The 22,258-nt window shown below is 44.3% G+C and overlaps 1 protein-coding gene across 1 annotated transcript; it reads left to right on the top strand.

Annotated features, from left to right (window-relative positions):
- Positions 1-386: 386 nt before the first annotated feature.
- STARD6 (StAR related lipid transfer domain containing 6) lies at positions 387-17,608 on the top strand. Its single transcript, XM_063959985.1, has 7 exons — positions 387-510; positions 1,749-1,838; positions 2,281-2,330; positions 5,482-5,608; positions 6,902-7,019; positions 11,849-11,942; positions 14,238-17,608. The coding sequence occupies exons 2-7, from the start codon at positions 1,749-1,751 to the stop codon at positions 14,383-14,385; spliced, it is 627 nt and encodes a 208-aa protein (XP_063816055.1). The 5' UTR covers positions 387-510; the 3' UTR covers positions 14,386-17,608.
- The last annotated feature ends 4,650 nt before the right edge of the window (positions 17,609-22,258 follow it).

Raw genomic sequence — 22,258 nt, 5'->3', positions numbered from 1 at the left:
GATCGCACACTTGCACGGCGAATGTACACTCCCCCTTGGGCGGCGACTATCTGTACACAGGACAGCAAAACTAGCAGCCCAGCAATCAGGTCTGAATCACCCCCATAGAACTATATGGGGGGAAAAAACGGTGTCTGCGCTTCTGTGGCCTAATTAGTACAAGTTGTTAGCGACCTGTGTATTTTGTTTATATAGTGTGCTTGTAACAAGGTATTACAAAGGACTGTTAAATCGTTTTTCGCACACAACCAGCTCCCAACAATTAGCAAAAATATAAATATGAAAGAGCATATCACATGCATAAAACTACAGTATGACTCTTGTGCCCTTAAGGAACATGGCTGGCCTTGTCTTCATACAAAAGTCACATGGCCTGTAAGTCACATGACCTACTTCCTGGCAGGTTTCCTACAGTGTGTGATTATGTCACAGCAGGCAGACAAGGTCCCAGATCAAAGTGCATAGGAGACCAGGACTGTTCTTCTGCAGCCTTCTCCTCCTGGCACAAAGGTAAGACCTAGGCAAATCAGAAGGATTATTAGACTGATGACCCATGCCAAGGTATTCATTACATGCTATTGCATTCATTCATATTTCCAATCAATGACTGTACTGCATGCTATGTCATAATACAAGGTTTCAATGCACGTATGCAGAATATGTGTTTATTACATAATAGGTTAATTATAATATATACAATAATTTTCTCTTTATGAAATCGCAGTACCCGTTATTATTCTGTATGCTGAATGCTACTCCAGTCCTGTGTGCAATTTTCATCATGTTACAAGACCATAATGTTATTATTTAATAAAATGCAATCATAATGCAATTGAAACTGTATGGCCAAGTAAACTGTATTACACAGAGCAGATATATCGTATACTGATGCTTTCATCCAGCAGGTAAAGTATATTAGAATATTGCCAACTGTACAATTCTCATTACACAGTATAACAAACATGAGAAGTGCTGCTGTGCATTATATGACATGGTATCCGGACTCCAGGTCGACAGCACAAAGGTCGACACACCTTAGGTCGACGCCAATTGGTCGACACACCTTAGGTCGACATGGCCAAAGGGTCGACAGGAACAAGGTCGACATGGAAAAAGGTCGACATACATTTTTCACGATTTTTTTCTTTTTTGGAACCTTTTCATACTTAACGATCCACGTGGACTACGATTGGAACGGTAAAGTGTGCCGAGCGAAGCGGTAGCGGAGCGAAGGCACCATGCCCGAAGCATGGCGAGCGAACGCGGTGCACTAATTGGGGTTGCCGGTCACTCTACGAAGAAAACGACACCAAAAAAACTCATGTCGACCTTTTTCCATGTCGACCTTGTTCCTGTCGACCTTTTGTCCGTGTCGACCTAAGGTGTGGCGACCAATTGGTGTCGACCTAAGGTGTGTCGACCTTTGTGCTGTCGACCCTCAGTCCCAGACCCGTATGACATACATATAGTATACACCAGGCCCCTCGCCTTAAATTGTTTTATTGTACTAAAAGACACACATCACACTTATGCATAGAAATCGTGGCGGGAGATGTATCAAGCCTTGGAGAGAGACACAGTACCATCTAATCTGCTCCTAACTGCCGTGTTACAGGCTGTGTTGAAAAATGGCAATTAGAAGCGTATCGGTTGATACTTTATCTCTCTCGGTCTGTGTGCGACATTGCCGCGACAGTAATAAAAGTGCCACACATCCAGCTAACACAACCTTACTTTTACAATTAAAGATGGACTATAAGAAGTTAGCAGACGATGTCTCGCAGAAGATTTTCTCGTACAGTCAGGATGCATCTGGCTGGAAAGTAGTAAAAAATACAGTGAGTAAATAAATACAGCGTTCTTGTGGGACTGATGCACAAATGTTGGCAAGAAAATTACGTAAATAGGGCAAATTGTGCTATAAAATAGGGTATTTCCACCCACTTGCAGAACCGCAAACATATGGAGATGCGTCCAGCTCCGCAATGGCCGCCGATGCGCCTGCTTTACGTTGAGTCATTATCTGTGCTTATTCGCATTTGCCCTGCAGCGTGTGCAATAGATGTGCCAGCTAACACGCGTGTGCTGTGTATGTGCCTGCATGAGCTGCATTTGCTTTTACTGTACTGGGTCTACGTTAGGCCGCCCCTTACTTCCCAGGCGCAGGAGGCTGTAAAGGGTAGAAATACGCAAGCCGGCACAATTTATGCTAGGCTGACTGGTGTTAAACCTCCCTCCTTTCTTAGGCAATGTGTAATGTAATTCATGTGTTCCTTTTAGAAAAATATTACAGTTTCATGGAAACCATCCAATGAACATTCAGGAAATATGTAAGTAATGAACATTAATTATTTACATTAAAATTTAATGAAAAATACTCACTGGGTTATGTTGGCATTCTAAGGGGGGAATTCAGATATTTAAAAAGTCGGTTGGGTGTCTGTTTCTTCCTGTCTATTAGATAGGAAAAAACAGACTCCCAACTGACTTTTCAAACAACTGAATCTCCCCCTAAGAGTCAGGATTCCGCTGTCAGGATTCTGACCGTCTGTATTTCGTTCTGATACCAACCCTACCTGTCCTTTCACAATCAAGAGTTGTCTCCCATACACACTCTCCTTTGTCATTTATACAGAATGTCACCTCTCCGGCCCTCGTGTGCCTTTAAAATAGCGGCACCTGCATAGGTTGTAATGGCATTTGTGAGGGACAGTTGTCTATGTGAGGGACCCATAGAACTTACTTTAGATGAAGTAAGTTATTTTCACTTGCGGAATTGATTGCACGTTCCTCACCTCAGGGACTGTTATCTCCCTCTCCTCATCTAAAGAAAGTTTGGTTGGACTTTAGCACATTCTGCTAGTTCAAGGTCTCAAGCGATGCACCGAGATCTGCTCTTCCGCAGTCTCTTTCTGTCACCCCATCACAATCTCCTGCATCTCGCTATCACACCATCACACACCTGCCCGCTGCCTAGCACACTCTCCAGCACCCTGCCTCCACCTTACAGAGATTTACCTCTAACCTGCAATTGCTTATTAGTCCACCCTTTGCTTATCATCCCCTCACTACTCACTCAGCGTTGCCGTGCTTCCTCCCCTTCCTACGACTCTCTCCTTTCACACTGAGTTCCCTTTCACTCCCTGCAGTTACTTGCACTGACGTGCCCTGTTTTACTGTCCCTTCTCCTCCTCCTGCATAGTAACATAGTAACATAGTTGATGAGGTTGAAAAAAAGACAAAATGTCCATCGAGTTCAACCTGTATTATAATTCTTACACTAATCTGTATGTAACTGTAGTTTATCTATAATGACCCAGATGAAGTTATGTTTTTAAGTCTAACTAACAGCTATAATTTGTGCTTTCTCTAAAATACACTCTTTTTAAATGCTGTATCCTTGGATATTTCTTGCAGTTAGGAATTTATCTAATCCATTTTTAAACAGATTGACTGAGTCCGCCATTACTACCTTCTCTGGCAGAGAATTCCAAACCCTTACTGCCCTTACTGTGAAGAACCCTTTCCTTCGTATGGTATTAAATTTCCTTTCCTCTAGACTGAGAGGGTGTCCCGAGTAGAGATTTTTTAATAAACCAATCACCTGATAGATCCTTGTATTGTCCCTTTATATATTTGTAAATATTAATAATGTCTCCTCTTAACCGCCTCTTTTCAAGTGTAAACATATCTAGCCTAGTAAGCCTTTCCTCATAGTCCAGTGTCTCTAGACCCTTAATTAGTTTGGTGGCTCGCCTCTGAACCCTTTCAAGTTCCGAGATATCTTTTTCTATAGTGCGGTGTCCAGAACTGTACACAATATTCCAGGTGCGGCCGCACCAATGATTTATATAGTGGCAGGATTACACCCAAGTCCCTTGTCTCAGTTCCCCTTTTTATACATGCTAACACCTTATTTGCCTTTGTTGCTGCACTTTCACATTGGATACTGCTGCTAAGAGGTATATTCAACACCTGTCGGAAAGGACCAGACACGTGAGTATTCAATGGGGCGGCCAAATCCGACTGTCGGATTTGGCCGCTCCCGACAACTGTCAGTGCGCTACTGAGTGCCGGGCCGTGCTGCTGCTGCTGCCACTGGCAATACTCGCCCGTCCCCGATCCCCGGCTCCTCCGGCCGCCTCTGCCTCTGCTCTTCCGGCCGCCTCACGCTGCTCCTCCGGCCGCCTCTCCTGCTGCTCCTCCGGCCGCCTGTCCCGCTGCTCCTCCGGCCGCCTCACCGGTGTCATCTCCCCGGTTCCGACAATGTCAATCCTGTCGGATTTGGCCGCGGAACACGTGGATCCGCGGCTAATCCGACAATCCATGTGTTTTCTGACAAGTCGGGAATTCCCAACTTGTCGGAAAAAAACAGCCAGTATTGAATAGGTCGGAACCCCTTCCGACCTAAACCTAACGGAAGCTGCCGTCTTTCTAACAAGATGGCAGCTTCCGACACTTATTATAACCAAGCTCTCTTCATTTGAAAATCAGCCTCATGTGAGGCACTGCGTCGAAGGCTTTAGCAAAATCTAAATAGACCATGTCCACTGTTTTACCCTGATTACTTTCTCATAGAAGCTAATTAAGTTAGTTTGGCATGACCTATCCCTCACAAAACCATGCTGGTTCCCATTGATAACCTTGGTGGAATCCAATTATAGTTCAAATCACTCATCCCTACCTTGTCTACTCTCACTGACTCTACTCCATCTACCTCTGAAACTCCTTGCCTCGCCCCATCAGAATCTACACCAACCTATAATTACTCAAACACTCCCTTCCATCTCCCAGACCCTCAATTCCATTAATTCCACTTCCTCCACCCACCATATCCTTGTATTATACTTGCTGCTAGGGTCTGTCATTATCCCCTCCCTCTAGAGCACAGGTTCTCAAACTCTGTCCTCAGGACCCCACACGGTTCATGTTTTGCAGGTCACCTGTAGATTTTTTAAATGTGACAGTTGGTGATACACAGTGCAGCTGCTGGGTGACATGGAAAACGTGAACCGTGTGGGGTCCTGAGGACCGAGTTTGAGAACCACTGCTCTAGAGTGTTAGCTGTCAAAGGCAGACCTCTCCTTACCCTATACCTCCTATTTCTTTGCTCCTGCGGTGTCCTGCACTGAATTCTTTATGTGAGCCCTATGTTGATTGTTTACTAATACACGTGGAATTTCTGGTTATTTTTTGCGCTAGATGCAGTTGTACAATATTGACAAATACTTGGTCTGCTATTATGCTTTATTATATTGGTTATTATACTGATGGGGCGTCACTTGCGTGCTTGTGTGTTTATGTTAAATTCACATGTCTGTATGCTGACCGACGCTGCGCAGTCTACGGCACCTGTATGAATAAATGACGAGCGCATGATTCTTTAACCTGTGTGTTATGCTTATCCCTCAATAAGTGACAAATTAATTTTTCTCTCTGTACACGAATAAAAGTACTTTTTTTCCCCCGTTTTAAATCTAGATATCGCGGAGAGGGAATAATTGAAGAAGCCCCAGAAAAAGTCATTCCATTTATGTATCTTGCTGAATACAGGTCCAAGTGGGACAAAGCCCTCAAATCTTATTCCATTGTAGAAGAGGTTGATGAGGTCAGTGTTTTTCTTATTTTGGAGATGATTTACTCAGTATACAGATGTGTCCTCATACATCCAGCCCCAATACGCCACGCAGTGCGAGATGCTCTGCGCGAGTGAGCCACCAGGTCACGAGCAGCTTTGCTAGCGTTGGGCGTCTTTTGTTGCCAAAAATGCATCCTAATCGCAACGCAATGTATCTGATGCACCAGGAGACTCTTCTGATTAGTGTCATAAGCGATCTTTGTATATTGTGTGTGTATATGGAGCACAATAGAACTTGTATTGGAAAGAAGCTGCGGCTGCTACATTGTAGCACTTCGTGTGCAGATTCAGAGACTCAGTCACACACAGATATACAAATGTACTTTACTCAGCACAGTCCCCAATCTCCGTGCTACACATTTACAATTACACATGCTATTAGGTAGATTTAGTGCCCAACTTAATATAAACTATCTAGCTGATTGTCCCATACAGCCAGTATCACCATATAATTATAACAGTACTCAAATAGCAGCTGCACCAGCGTTACTTCACCACCAGATGTCACCTTCTGACCCATTTCTTACTACATCAATACTTTCAGACTGGTGAATTCAAACTGCCGGCATGGCTAAGAATTCACTCTGGAACCTGCCACCTGAATATCTGGGATGTTGTACGTATACTGTGTTCGAGGGGGGCCAACTAGAAACCTTTTAGGCTGGGTCTAGGAACTTCCATTTGGCAAAAATGTGCGACCCAAGGGCATTTTATAATCAGGAAATCTGAAGTTAGCCTTTAGGGAAAATCTAGAGCTCATTTCCAAATTTCCTCTGTGTTGATGAACAGGGATAAAGACAATTACTTTAATAGAGCAGTCACAAACCTTGCGGCACTACACAGCAGCACAACGCTGATTGTATGCGACTTTCTACTAAGACCTTTCCAGGTCATTTACTTATACTCCTGTAACAACATTTAGAAGTTTCCTGTCTGATGAAGCATGCTGCGGCTGGCGAAACGCGTCACATTTATATTATTGGAAACTGAAACCGCATTTATGAAACATTATCGAATATCAGAGAAGTAAATAAGGATTGAGCTATAAAAGTGTTATTTATATCCAAAAAGACACTTAACGGTCATTCTTCCGGCACACCCGCGCCTATGAGATGCTTTTCTTTTTACTACCCTACAATAACTAATTGTGTCTGACTTTGTTACTATGGTTCCTCACTTTCAACTTTTCCGACATCTTTACAAATAGGGACGTTTTTAAAATACTGTGAATGGAGTGTAACTAATATAATTGTACTTTTACAGGACACTGTAGTTTGTCACTGTATCACACACAGTTATGGTATGGGCATTATCTCATCAAGAGAATTTGTGGATCTGGTGCACGTCAAGAGATACGACGGAGGAGTTATCACTACTAATTGTAAGTGTGCACACATTTTCACTTTGCTCACCTTACACATTCCAGAGGTAGCCTTATGTGTCCTGAGATCAGACTTAGGGGGTCATTCCGAGTTGATCGCTTGCTAGCAGTTTTTAGCAGCCGTGCAAACGCTATGCCGCCGCCCACTGGGAGTGTATTTTAGCTTAGCAGAAGTGCGAACGAAAGGATCGCAGAGCGGCTACAAAGTTTTTTTGTGTAGTTTCAGAGTAGCTCAAAACCTACTCAGCGCTTGCGATGACTTCAGACTGTTCAATTCCTGTTTTGACGTCACAAACACGCCCTGGGTTCGCCCAGCCACGCCTGCTTTTTTCCTGGCATGCCTGCGTTTTTTTGAACATTCCCTGAAAACGGTCAGTTGACACCCAGAAACGCCCACTTCCTGTCAATCACTCTGGGACTGAAAAGCTTCGCTAGACCCTGTGTGAAACTACACCGTTAGTTGTAATAGTACGTCGCGCGCGCATTGCGCCGCATGCGCAGAAGTGCCGTTTTTTAGCCTCATCGCTGCACAGCGAACGAATGCAGCTAGCGATCAACTCGGAATGACCACCTTAGATAGTTGTGGTTTTTCACCTACAATGGAACAACAACTCACAACATGTCCTGCCCGCTTCTGTAGACAGCTGGAGAGTGACATGCTTCTTGACTGTGTGCAAGCAGCGTTGCATTTCAGCGATAATTCCGGGGTCAGGAACCAAACAAAATGGGGTTGTTGAGTGTGGTTTTTCCATGTCCTCAATCTGCAGTGGTGCACCACCAGAAGTCATATTTAAAAACGCCATTTCTTGTGTTACAAGGCGGGTCCGCTAGTAACATATATGTATAAGACGATGATCCACTAAAAGCATAAATATATATCATTATTATTATCCTTTATTTATATGGCACCACAAGGGTTCCGCAGCACCCAATTAAAGAGTACAAAAACGAATAATCAAAACAGGAACAGTGACTTACAATTGAAGACAATATAGGACAAGTACAGGGTAAATAAACATAGCTACAGCAGCAGACAACACTGATATAAGTATCAGGGTGGCAGAAAACCACGGGATTTGGTTCCGTCGAAGATGGTTTAAGTAAGAGAAGGATAAGTACATGAGGATTTAGGGCCCTGCTCGTGAGAGCCTACATTCTAAAGATAAGCCGTTATAGCATAAGTTTATAGATATTTTGGGGTCTATTCATGAAGCAGTGAAAAGAGTGGAGAAGTGAGACAGTGGAGAAGTTGCCCATGGCATCCAATCACCTGCTACATATAATTTTCTAGAATGCACTTTAGAAATGTTACCTCAAATCTGTTTAGTTGCTATGGGCAACTTCTCCACTGGCTCACTTCTCTGCTCACTGCTTCATTAATAGACCCCTTTATATGTAGAAGTTTTAGGTTCTTGTTAGAAGATACTTGATGTAAGCAAGTGATAGTTGAGCTATTTGTTCTATGCACATTTGGGTTGCAGGTGAATTTACGTAAAACAAATTAAGTCAGATTTTCACTGATGATTGAGAGGACAATTAGTCAGTAAAAACACTTTTTGTCGCTGTCAGGGTTGTACGTATTATTTGTCTCCAGTAATTACCCAGTATTTATTTAGCATAAACAAATGATAATATGAAAAATTACAGTAAAAACATTGATTCAAGAAGTACAGAGGTCCCAGTCCATATGAAGAGAAGGGAAGTTGGACATCAGAGTCTTGTGGGAAGAGAGATTTACTGTACTATAGAGGAGTGATGGTAACGTGTTTATTAATGAAAAGAATCCTCTCCAGCTGAATCTTGGCATTTTCCAGAAGGCCAGCTGTTCTTCAGTTAAACCTTGGGGTATGTTTGGAAGAAGAACTGCTCTTCAGATCCATCTGAGGGTGGCTTAAAGAAGATGAGTTGTGTTCCCCTGGGCCTCTAGAAGTAGTGTTTCTCTTCAGCTGACCATCTTGGTGGGTCTGGAAGGAGAGCTGCTCTTCAGCTGATGGCCCCCAATGATTAAACATACAAATTTCCACAAGACGCACAGTATGGAGGCACCAGAACCCCAGATCTCCTTCCCATAGGAAGTAGCAGAGCTCTGGGAATCAACAACATTTGAAGAAGGCATTGGTTCCCGCAGGCAAACTTTGAAAGCTTTCATTTTTGGGGGGGAGTTTGCTAAATAGTACTAGTCTGCCCCATCGGGTGTAATAGCATTTCCACATGGGTAACGGATCCATAAAGGATGATGAATAGGCTCCTATATCATGTGGTTTCATAGGCCACAGCTATTTTTCAGTGTACAGGGTGATTCAAAAGTCGCAGTACACCCTTTTGTTTCAAAAACTGTGCATGAAATGGGAAAACTGAATACTCCAGTAAGGTACGGGTGAGGTGGACTATCTTTTAGGGTATGTACCGAACATGGGCGCTATCTTGAAATTGGCCATCTTGAATCTAATTCAGTTTTTTCAAATGGAAAGGGGGTCGTGTAACATGTCAAACGACGTCAGAATTTGCTAAAAAGTTTATTGCTGCAAACAGGTTTGAAATATCAGTTATGGTTCAAAAGTTACAACACTTTTTTTGTTGCAGGTAACTGAAGAGGACTTTGACAAAATAGGAGAGAACTGAGGTCATTTGGATGTATGGAGAACAGAGTTTCCATGTCATAGCTGCAGATTTTAACAACCGGCACCCAGAAAGACCTCCAATTTCACGTAACACTGTCTGGTGCCTAATTTCCAAATTCCGAGAAACTGGGACTGTGGCTGACAAGTCACTGAGTGGTCGTCCAAAAAGTGCTACTGACGAGACAACCTCAACAATGATTTTGGCATCCTTCTTGAAGAGCCCACAATGCAGCATATGACGTTTGTCAGCAGAATTACCTCAATTCTCTCTTGTTTTATCAAAGCCATCTTCAGTTACCAGCAACAACAAAAAGTTGTAACTTTTGAACCATAACTGATATTTCAAATCTGTTTACAGCAATAAACTTTTCCGCAAATTCTGATGTTTGACGTGTTACACTACCCCCTTTCCAGTTGAAAAAACTGACTTAGATTCAAGATGGCTGATTTCAAGATGGCACCCATGCTCGGTACATACCCTAAAAGATAGCACACCTCACCCATACCTTACTAGAGTATTCAGTTTTCCCATTTCCTGCACAGTTTGTGAAACAAAAGGGTGTCCTGCAACTTTTGAATCACCCTGTAGTCATTATACAGGCTGCTATCGCCATCTAGTGGTAGAAATAATCACACTACTCTACATGTTTTAAATTCACTGCACCTGGTATGTGAATATGTGTATTTGCCTAATTTAGGGGTGCTGAATTCCGTGGAAAAGTCCATTATTCTCCATCACGTCTCATTTATTACAGATACACAAATAACAAAAGCACTAATAGCTATATCTAAAAAAAGTAAGATAAGTGAAAATTTTAATTATTCTCTTTAGAAACGCTTTAAAACGGCAAAAACGAAACTTCAGAAACTCTTATCCAAATTAGCCGTAATGAAATTGTTAATGAAAGATAAAATGTAAAGTCACTTTGCATTAGAGAAATAGGATGTTGACGCTTTCCGTTTGTACATTGTCTCATTGGTCTCTCTATAAAGGAACCAGCAGTGGTCCCCCATCATCGTAGGGTCCTAGTGTCCTTTGTAGTGATGTTCTATTAGCAGAATGTCTTGGTGAAAATGTTCCCCTCGTTCATCACTTACACTACCCAGGTTGTCGGGAAGGTCTAGATGGGAATGTCAAAAGTGATTTCTACAACCCGTATTTTTGTATGTGTGCAGTAGTTAATTCACGAAGGACAGGTAGTTGGGCTCTTTTCTGCTTTGAAGGAGGACCAAGCAGCAAACTCTACTTCCATCAGTTTGGCATTAAATATTTTACCCGTGAACAGTTTCCTTATTTGGGGGCCAACAAATCTGACTTTTTTTTTTTAGCTTTGCTTCACCTTCACTTAACTTTGGAAACTTCTCCTTCATATAACTGAAAGCCTGGCCTCCTTTATCCAGAGCTTTCACTAAATTCCTTATTAAGCCCAAATTAGAGTGGAATTCAATTATACCCGATAATTTTTGTGCAGTGAAAGCGGGACTGTACCGCAATAATTTACTTTTTTAACGTAATTTTTTTTTTGGGGGGGGGGGGATTTAGTTAATTACCCCCTTGTTTTGCTGCACACAAATATTGCTGTTTTCACGTCTGCGAAATAACGGCAATTTTGTTTTGCATGCAGGTGAAAAAAAATCCCCAATAGTGCCGCGCTATTGGGGACAATTGAATAACCCATGGGGGATTAGGTGAATTCCCCCCTTAATGTGAAGCAGAGGTAAAATGATTTTATGCGGCTCAACCAATGGCGTGTACTTGACGTTTTTCTCTCCCGCAATGTAGATTCTCTCTCGCTGGCCACGTCTCTGTGATACAGTGATTTTTTGGGGGGTCTCTGCTGTCCCATAAACACAGAAATTCAGTTTTTCAAAATATCTCAAAACCATACGTGATATCAAATTCTTGATGTTATATTTGGATTCTTTGCACAAAATTCCATGGGAATTTATATATATCATGTTAGATACAAAGGGGTAAATTTACTAAGATGGGAGTTCTATTTAAGATGGGATGTTGCCCATGGCAACCAATCAGATTCTACTTCTCATTTATCTAGCACCTTCTAGGGGCAACATCCCATCTTGAATAGAACTCCCGTCTTAGTAAATTTACCCCAAAATGTCTGTTGAGCAGTGTCGTCAAACAGAAACTTACAAGACATGTATTTTATATTTTGTAACATAATTGTATATTCTTATTGTATACAGCTGTCAGCTTGGAACATGACAAATGCCCAGTAACTAGTTCCCATGTACGTGGCTTCAATAATCCATGTGGATATGTTTGTTCTCCGCTACCTGAGTAAGTATATAATACATTTCATTATGCCTAACAATTTCTCATCATGGAGTCAGGCTCATTATCCACATACTGTAAGTAGCTCTAAAGCCACATCATGTATCTAGTAAACAGGTCTAACTGCTTGCAGATATCATGTATGTAGCAGACAGGTCTAACTGCTTGCAGATATCATGTATGTAGCAGACAGGTCTAACTGCTTGCAGATATGTTTGTAGCAGACAGGCCTGACTGCTTGCAGATATCATGTATGTAGCAGACAGGTCTAACTGCTTGCAGATATCATGTTTGTAGTAGACAGGTCTAACTACTTGCAGATATCATGTATGCAGCAGACAGGCCTGACTGCTTGCAACTATCGTGTGTAGCAGACAGGTCTAACTGCAGACATCATGTGTGTAGCAGACAGGTCTAACTGCTTGCAGATATCATGCATGTAGTAAACAGGCCTGACTGCTTGCAGATATCATGTTTGTGGCAGACAGGCCTGACTGCTTGCAGATATCATGTTTGTGGCAGACAGGCCTGACTGCTTGCAGATATCATGTTTGTGGCAGACAGGCCTGACTGCTTGCAGATGCCATGTTTGTAGCAGACAGTGCTTGCAGATTGGATCATTGGAGGCAGGAAGGGAAGGAGACCAAGGCAAAACACATAGTTTATCCTAAAGTTGCATTACCACCTAATCTTAGATATTCATGACGTGTTTCTTCCCTTCCCAGGAGTCCTTAGATTTGCTCCATGCAGACATTTTTACCAGGCCTCCGTCAATGGTTTAACATCCAAAAACAAATACCGTGTGACAATGTTGGTGGAGGGGTGCTGGGTTTTGAGTGGAGTGAAGCACTGTGAGCAAAAGGGACAGTCAGAGGCTCTGCAGTCTCATTGAAGTAGTGACCGTTCCTTCATCTCAGAACCTGTTACTTCCTTGAATGGAATCTCTGTGGTCACCACACAGATCCGCTGTCACCCCATTTCAGTGCAGCTCAGATGGCACAGGTTCTACATTCGGGCATGTAGATTTTAAAATGGGCAGTGTGCAAGTTTCCAGGCATAGTGCTGTGTCCAGCAGAAATAGAGGTGGAACAAGGACGTTTTCTTTTAGAACGGACCGACACGTGCCGATAAATGCCAAACCATTGACAGTCGGACTGTGGTTTTCCAATGTTCCCTCAGGTGTTAGTCTACCATTACTCCTTTGGTCATAGGTACAGCACTAAGGGGCCCTATGTACTAAGCCTTGTAGAGAGATAAAGTGGACGGAGATTTTTCATCCATGCTCCATCAGATTCATCTAACTCGTGAGCAGTTGTCCACAAACTCCCGGAAAGAATGTATATTACCCAACCTGCCAGATGCAGGGACCTTAGTGCCTAGAAATCTTGCAAAGATTTGGTAGGTGCTTCAAGCTCTCCTCTAGAATAATTGACAGATACCTGTGTGCTCTGAGCAAAATAGCCAATCAGATTCTTGTAGACGCTCAGATTAGGGGGCAAAACCATGTGCACTGCAGGTGGGGCAGATGAAACACGTGCAGAGAGAATTAGATTTGGGTGGGATGTGTTCAAACTGAAATCTAAATTGTAGTATAAAAAAAAGCAGCCAGTATTTACCCTGCACAGAAACAATATAACCAACCCAAATCTAACTCTCTCTGCACATGTTACATCTGCCCCACCTGCAGTGCACGTTTTTTTTACCCAGTAGTATGCCTGTTGGTTGGCTAAGAAACCTGAATAACCCACCTATGAGTGACTTATACCCCTTTTCCACTAGCTCAAAAACACGGGTAAATGCACGGGGGTGCGCATTTACCCGTGTTTTTTGCTAGTGGAAAAGGGTCCCCCCGCAAAAACCCGGATCAAGTGACCCGGGAATCCTACCCGGGTAACTACCTGGTAGGACACGGGAATGATGCGGGTAGGGTTGTAGTGTAAACGGAAGCCGTGTTGATGCGACATGGCTCCCGTTTATACTGTATGGAAGGGCGGCACTGGGAGATCTTGTGATCTCCCAGCGCCACCCCTACCGCGTCACTAGCAGCGTCACCAACCCGGCAATATGCCGGGTTGGTGAGCGCAGTGGGAAAGGGGGCTGAGCACGGGCCGCAGCCGGGTAGCACCCGTGTCAGGCTCCCGGTTGCGACCCGTGCTTCGTAGGTGGAAAAGGGGTATTAGGGAAAAGTAAATGTGGAGAAAGATGGGAACATGTGGGATTCCCGTTAGTGGGTGATGTAACTTTGTGACAGTTACCAGTATTATATAACACACCAGTAAATGACTTCTTTACTCTGTTCAGGAATCCTGCACATTCCAAACTTGTGGTGTTCATCCAGCCGGACTTGGGAGGCTTGCTGCCACGAGCTGTGGTGGAAACGGCTCTACCGAGCAACGTGGTCGGTCTCGTCAGTGACGTTAGAGAAGGAATAAAAAAACTTTTACACTAAAGGTGTACGTTCTATAAGAATATCTAAATATGGCACTTACAGCTGCAGACCCACATGCTCTTTATTTTTATTTTGAGTGACAAGTTTTGTAACTGTTTAATGTAAATCAGATTTTTCTATGTTCTTCAATAAATGCATGTTTACTTTTCACAAAGTCTCTGTGCGGGAGACTGATGTGGCCAGAGTCTCCCTGCTGGAGTGCATTTACATTTCACATTGCACTGCAGCTTGTACCCAAGGGGAGAGACACCTGATGTGAGTCAGACACCTTGCCTCCACACAGATGACACGGACAGGGTGTTGTGAATCAGCATGCTGAGAAGAGGGAATGGCTAAATCTTCTCTCCTCACTACATCACTTGTCATGTGACTGTGGTTGCCATGGTAGTCGTATGATGCTTGCCAATCTGTAAATCCTTAACAGCAGCTTGAAGAAGAAGAAAAAAAACTGTTTGGGTAAAAGAATGTGACTATTGTAAAATGGAGTGATTCACGTTTTAAAAAATCCACAATTATTTATTTTATGGGATTGCAGATTTAAGGGTAATAGGCCCTACACACTGGGCGATATTACTGAAAGATATGAACGATCCCATTCATTAATGAATGAGATACCGTTCATATCTTTCAGTGTGGCGGCACCAGCGATGAACGATGCGCGGTCCCGCGCTCGTTCATCGCTAGTGCCCCGTCGCTTGTGCATGCAGGCCAATATGGACGATCTCGTCCATATTAGCCTGCACTGCTATGGAGCCAGGTGACGGTGGGAGTGAAGAAACTTCACTCCCCCCCACCGCCGGGTCGCCCGTATCCACCGTCGGGCAGCTCGGCTGGCGGATTGCATAGTGTGTAGGGCCCTTAAGATCGCACCACTAGGTAAGGTGCAAGGTGTCATAGCCAACTGCATGTTCAGCGTGATCTTGTCATTGAATTTTCTACTACAATGTACTGTATATAAACATATATTATTACCATATGCAATATGATATTGGTGATCCCTAATTTACTGTCACTGGTGTCACTTCCCAGACTTTATATAAATAGTTTCAGTGGACAGCACACGGAAGACCCTCGATATTACGTGTGTGTGCAGTATGGACTACATAGAGAGGTGTATGACACCACACGTTTCCAGATGTCATTACTCTGAGCTGCTGGGAGTCCCCCGCTACAGTATTTGCACTGCCTGTTAGTCTGCGGCTGTCTTGTTCCCCTTGGCCTCCTTCCTTACATGACTATACTGCCCGTCATGTGTAATCCTGTTCTCACAAGTGGACAGGTCACTGCCTCTTCTGAAATACCCCGTACTACTGTGAACATTTGGATGATCTGATTGGCTACAGGTTCTTCTGTCTGTTCTAACTACAAAACTAAGGGATCTATTTACTAAGCCTTGGAGAGAGATAAAGTGGACGACGATAAAGGGGTCTGTTCATAAAGCAGTGAAATGGAGAAGTGAGCCAGTGGAGAAGTTGCCCATGGCAACCAATCAGCACTGAAGTAACATTTATCATTTGCATGCTATAAAATTATACAGAGCAGCTGATTGGTTGCCATGGGCAACTTCTCCACTGTCTCACTTCTCCACTCTTTTCACTGCTTCGTGAAGAGACCCCCAATTACCAGCCAACCAGCTCCTAACTGTCATTTTTCAAATACAGTCTGTAACATGGCAGTTTGGAGCTGATTGGCTGGTACTTTATCTCCGTCCACTTTACCTCTCTCCACGGCTTAGTAAATAGACCCCTAAGATCATTATGGATGACAAGGAGCTGAAAAACAGTATTTACCTGTACTACTATTGCGTCACCTTCTGGAAACTTCTGTGCATTACAGTTTTGGGCTACTGAGGCAGGTAGTCCCTGATGTCATGCAATAGGATGCCTAGCTTCTTAAATTGTATGCCTTGGCATACCCACGTAAGCCATATCTATTTCATGCAGAGAGACACAAATTCCTATACAGTGTAAAGGTGCATACACACGGTGTGCTATAACCTTGCGATTTTGACTATATAGTCAAAATCGCAAGGAAAGTTAGTGCATATCGCTCCGTGTGTACACAGCTTGCGATACCGATGTGCGGTCCCTCGGGATCGCAAGGTTAGATAGACTGTACAGGCAAGTTAATTTTTATATAGTATAGTCGGCCATAGCCAGTATCACACAAAGCCAATATTGCATTGTCAAAATCGAACGTAGGGGGTAATTCTGAGTGGATCGCAGCAGGAACTTTTTTAGCAGTTGGGCAAAACCATGTGCACTGCAGGTGTGGCAGATGTAACATGTGCAGAGAGAGTTAGATTGTTTCTGTGCAGGGTAAATACTGGCTGCTTTATCTTTACACTGCAATTTAGATTACAGATTGAACACACCCCACCCAAATCTAACTCTCTCTGCACATGTTATATCTGCCTCCCCTGCAGTGCACATGGGCCCTCATTCCGAGTCGTTCGCTCGGTAAATTTCATCGCATCGCAGTTATTTTCCGCTTAGTGCGCATGCGTAATGTCCGCACTGCGACTGCGCCAAGTAATTTTGCAATGAAGATAGTATTTTTACTCACGGCTTTTTCTTCGCTCCGGCGATCGTAATGTGATTGACAGGAAATGGGTGTTACTGGGCGGAAACAGGCCGTTTTATGGGCGTGTGGGAAAAAAACGCTACCGTTTCCGGAAAAAACGCGGGAGTGGCTGGAGAAACGGAGGAGTGTCTGGGCGAACGCTGGGAGTGTTTGTGACGTCAAACCAGGAACGACAAGCACTGAACTGATCGCAGATGCCGAGTAAGTCTGAAGCTACTCTGAAACTGCTAAGAAGTGTGTAATCGCAATATTGCGAATACATCGTTCGCAATTTTAAGAAGCTAAGATTCACTCCCAGTAGGCGGCGGATTAGCGTGTGCAATACTGCTAAAATCGCCTTGCGAGCGAACAACTCGGAATGACCTCCATGGTTTTGCCCAACTGCTAACAAAATTCCTGCTGCGATCAACTCAGAATTACCCCCATAGCCAAAATCTCACCATGTGTGCACCTTAAGTTTGCTTGCAGGGTCACCTTACTTCTGTCTATCTTTTAATAGCTAGTCTTGTTTTATTACTGGTTTTTCCAAATTGTAAAGTGTAATAGAATATGATGGTGCTATATAAATAAATGTTAATTATATTGTTTACAGTTCCCTTTGTTGTAATGTAAATAGATTAAAGCAACTGTCTTGTGGTCATTATTGGTATATTTTGTTTTTTGGCGTCTGGAGTTGTAAAGAAAACGATGTTGGAATGTGAATGGGAAGAAAATTGCCCAACTAGGTTCAGCACATGTGTGAGAGAAAGCCCTAGCAGTGAAAGGGTTAAGGATGTGCTTGAGCATTTCCCCACTGCTGTGTGAAAGAGAGGATTTATCAAACTTCTTATAGAGGGCAAGGGAAAGTGTTGCTCATACCAGCCAATCAGCTTCTAGCTGTCATTTATGTAGTACATTCTAGAAAATGGTATCTAGAATCTGATTGGTTGGTATGGACAACACTTTCACCAGTCCTCTTTTGAAGGTTTGATCATGTGACTTGGTTCCTGGTCATCTGATCCTCAAGCCCTTCAGCACCATAGGTTTCAGTTGATTGGGTCACTGTAGAGGCTAGGATGATTATGCCCTATTTAATTTTTTTTATTTTGAAATGACATGTATAAAAAAGCTAACAATAAAGATGACAACACAGAAAATAACATGGTTAGTGCGTCTTTGTTACAGTCATTGTAAACGTAAATAAATGTGTATGGTAATTAGGTACAGAAGAGTAAGAAAGTAGGAAAATGAGAAGGAGGCCACAAAGGAGTGTCTTAAGGTGGGTACACACTGGCCGATATATCGTCCGTTCTCTTGAACGGGCGATATATCGCAGGTCCGTCGGCCAGTGTGTACGGGTGATATGTCTGTGAACTCCGTCGTTCACAGACATATCGCGTTGGCCCTGCAGCACAGCCGATGGCCAATATATCTACCAATATATCGCTGTGTGTGTACAGGCCGACCGACCGACTGACCGTACACATGCTGCGGCAGTCGCCAGTGATTGACAGCTGAACTGGGCGCCCAGATCATGACGTCAGCCCCCGACGGATCAGGCAATGTATATGCTCAACACACTGCCCGATCCGTCCATTGATCGGCAGATTTATTTATTTATTTATTACCAGTTATTTATATAGCGCACACATATTCCGCAGCGCTTTATATCTATCAGTGTGTACCCACCTTTACTCTCATGTCAAGTCTGCGTAATTTACCATGATTGAAAAGTGCAGCAAAAAAATAAGAATTTACTTACCGATAATTCTATTTCTCGGAGTCCGTAGTGGATGCTGGGGTTCCTGAAAGGACCATGGGGAATAGCGGCTCCGCAGGAGACAGGGCACAAAAAGTAAAGCTTTAGGATCAGGTGGTGTGCACTGGCTCCTCCCCCTATGACCCTCCTCCAAGCCTCAGTTAGGATACTGTGCCCGGACGAGCGTACACAATAAGGAAGGATTTTGAATCCCGGGTAAGACTCATACCAGCCACACCAATCACACTGTACAACCTGTGATCTGAACCCAGTTAACAGTATGATAACAGCGGAGCCTCTGAAAAGATGGCTCACAACAATAATAACCCGATTTTTGTAACTATGTACAAGTAATGCAGATAATCCGCACTTGGGATGGGCGCCCAGCATCCACTACGGACTCCGAGAAATAGAATTATCGGTAAGTAAATTCTTATTTTCTCTATCGTCCTAGTGGATGCTGGGGTTCCTGAAAGGACCATGGGGATTATACCAAAGCTCCCAAACGGGCGGGAGAGTGCGGATGACTCTGCAGCACCGAATGAGAGAACTCCAGGTCCTCCTTAGCCAGGGTATCAAATTTGTAGGATTTTACAAACGTGTTTGCCCCTGACTAAATAGCCGCTCGGCAAAGTTGTAAAGCCGAGACCCCTCGGGCAGCCGCCCAAGATGAGCCCACCTTCCTTGTGGAATGGGCATTTACATATTTTGGCTGTGGCAGGCCTGCCACAGAATGTGCAAGCTGAATTGTATTACACATCCAACTAGCAATAGTCTGCTTAGAAGCAAGAGCACCCAGTTTGTTGGGTGCATACAGGATAACAGCAAGTCAGTTTTCCTGACTCCAGCCGTCCTGGAACCTATACTTTCAAGACCCTGACAACATCCAGCAACTTGGAGTCCTCCAAGTCCCTAGTAGGCGCAAGGCACCACAATAAGCTGGTTCAGGTGAAACACTGACACCACCTTAGGGAGAGAACTGGGGACGAGTCCGCAGCTCTGCCCTGTCCGAATGGACAAACAGATATGGGCTTTTTTGAGAAAAAACCCACCAATTTGACACTCGCCTGGCCCAGGCCAGGGCCAAGAGCATGGTCACTTTTCATGTGAGATGTTTCAAATCCACAGATTTGACTGGTTTTAAACCAATGTGATTTGAGGAATCCCAGAACTACGTTAAGATCCCACAGTGCCACTGGAGGCACAAAAGGGGGTTGTATATGCAATACTCCCTTGACAAACTTCTGGACTTCAGGAACTGAAGCCAATTCTTTCTGGAAGAAAATCGACAGGGCCGAAATTTGAACCTTAATGGGCCCCAATTTGAGGCCCATAGACACTCCTGTTTGCAGGAAATGCAGGAATCGACCGAGTTGAAATTTCTTCGTGGGGCCTTCCTGGCCTCACACCACGCAACATATTTTCGCCACATGTGGTGATAATGTTGTGCGGTCACCTCCTTCCTGGCTTTGACCAGGGTAGGAATGACCTCTTCCGGAATGCCTTTTTCCCTTAGGATCCGGCGTTCCACCGCCATGCCGTCAAACGCAGCTGCGGTAAGTCTTGGAACAGACATGGTACTTGCTGAAGCAAGTCCCTTCTTAGCGGCAGAGGCCATAAGTCCTCTGTGAGCATCTCTTGAAGTTCCGGGTACCAAGTCCTTCTTGGCCAATCCGGAGCCATGAGTATAGTTCTTACTCCTCTACGTCTTATAATTCTCAGTACCTTAGGTATGAGAAGCAGAGGAGGGAACACATACACCGACTGGTACACCCACGGTGTTACCAGAACGTCCACAGCTATTGCCTGAGGGTCTCTTGACCTGGCGCAATACCTGTCCCGTTTTTTGTTCAGACGGGACGCCATCATGTCCACCTTTGGTATTTCCCAACGGTTCACAATCATGTGGAAAAACTTCCCGATGAAGTTTCCACTCTCCCGGGTGGAGGTCGTGCCTGCTGAGGAAGTCTGCTTCCCAGTTTCCACTCCCGGAATGAAACACTGCTGACAGTGCTATCACATGATTTTCCGCCCAGCGAAAAGTCCATTGCCCTCCTGCTTCTTGTGCCGCCCTGTCTGGGCGACTGCCGTGATGTTTTTCCCACTGGATCAATACCGGCTGACCTTGAAGCAGAGGTCTTGCTAAGCTTAGAGCATTATAAATTTACCCTTAGCTCCAGTATATTTATGTGGAGAAAAGTCTCCAGACTTGATCACACTCCCTGGAAATTTTTTCCTTGTGTGACTGCTCCCCAGCCTCTCGGGCTGGCCTCCGTGGTCACCAGCATCCAATCCTGAATGCCGAATCTGCGGCCCTCTAGAAGATGAGCACTCTGTAACCACCACAGGAGAGACACCCTTGTCCTTGGATATAGGGTTATCCGCTGATGCATCTGAAGATGCGATCCGGACCATTTGTCCAGCAGATCCCACTGAAAAGTTCTTGCGTGAAATCTGCCGAATGGAATTGCTTCGTAGGAAGCCACCATTTTTACCAGGACCCTTGTGCAATGATGCACTGACACTTTTCCTGGTTTTAGGAGGTTCTTGACTAGCTCGGATAACTCCCTGGCTTTCTCTTCCGGGAGAAACACCTTTTTCTGGACTGTGTCCAGAATCATCCCTAGGCACAGCAGACGTGTCGTCAGGATCAGCTGCGATTTTGGAATATTTAGAATCCATCCGTGCTGTTGTAGCAGTATCCGAGATAGTGCTACTCCGACCTCCAACTGTTCCCTGGACTTTGCCCTTATCAGGAGATCGTCCAAGCAAGGGGTAATTAAGACGCCTTTTCTTCGAAGAAGAATCATCATTTCGGCCATTACCTTGGTAAAGACCCGGGGTGCCGTGGACAATCCAAACGGCAGCGTCTGAAACTGACAGTGACAGTTCTATACCACGAACCTGAGGTACCCTTAGTGAGAAGGGCAAATTTGGGACATGGAGGTAAGCATCCCTGATGTCCCGGGACACTATATAGTCCCCTTCTTCCTGGTTCGTTATCACTGCTCTGAGTGACTCCATCTTGATTTGAACCTTTGTAAGTGTTCAAATTTTTTTAGATTTAGAATAGGTCTCACCTAGCCTTCTGGCTTCAGTACCACAATATAGTGTGGAATAATACCCCTTTCCTTGTTGTAGGAGGGGTAATTTGATTATCACCTGCTGGGAATACAGCTTGTGAATTTTTTCCCATACTGCCTCCTTGTCGGAGGGATACCTTGGTAAAGCAGACTTCAGGAGCCTGCGAGGGGGAAACGTTTCGACATTCCAATCTGTACCCCTGGGATACTACTTGTAGGATCCAGGGGTCCTGTACGGTCCCAGCGTCATGCTGAGAGCTTGGCAGAAGCGGTGGAAGGCTTCTGTTCCTGGGAATGGGCTGCCTGCTGCAGTCTTCTTCCCTTTCCTCTATCCCTGGGCAAATATGACTCTTATAGGGACGAAAGGACTGAGGCTGAAAAGACGGTGTCTTTTTCTGCAGAGATGTGACTTAGGGTAAAAACGGTGGATTTTCCAGCAGTTGCCGTGGCCACCAGGTCCGATGGACCG

Source organism: Pseudophryne corroboree, chromosome 1, assembly GCF_028390025.1.
Source record: "Pseudophryne corroboree isolate aPseCor3 chromosome 1, aPseCor3.hap2, whole genome shotgun sequence".
In the NCBI taxonomy this organism is placed as follows: domain Eukaryota; kingdom Metazoa; phylum Chordata; class Amphibia; order Anura; family Myobatrachidae; genus Pseudophryne; species Pseudophryne corroboree.
Note: the sequence above shows the minus strand (reverse complement) of the source record. Positions and strands in the feature narration are given on the sequence as shown.

What these genes read in the sequence shown, in the direction of transcription:
- STARD6 (XM_063959985.1), top strand. Translation starts at nt 1,749, where the DNA reads ATGGACTATAAGAAGTTAGCAGACGATGTCTCGCAGAAGATTTTCTCG. An exon ending in AATGAACATTCAGGAAATAT is followed by an intron (nt 2,331 to 5,481) that starts GTAAGTAATGAA and finishes TTTTAAATCTAG; the next exon opens with ATATCGCGGAGAGGGAATAA. An exon ending in GTTTGTTCTCCGCTACCTGA is followed by an intron (nt 11,943 to 14,237) that starts GTAAGTATATAA and finishes TACTCTGTTCAG; the next exon opens with GAATCCTGCACATTCCAAAC.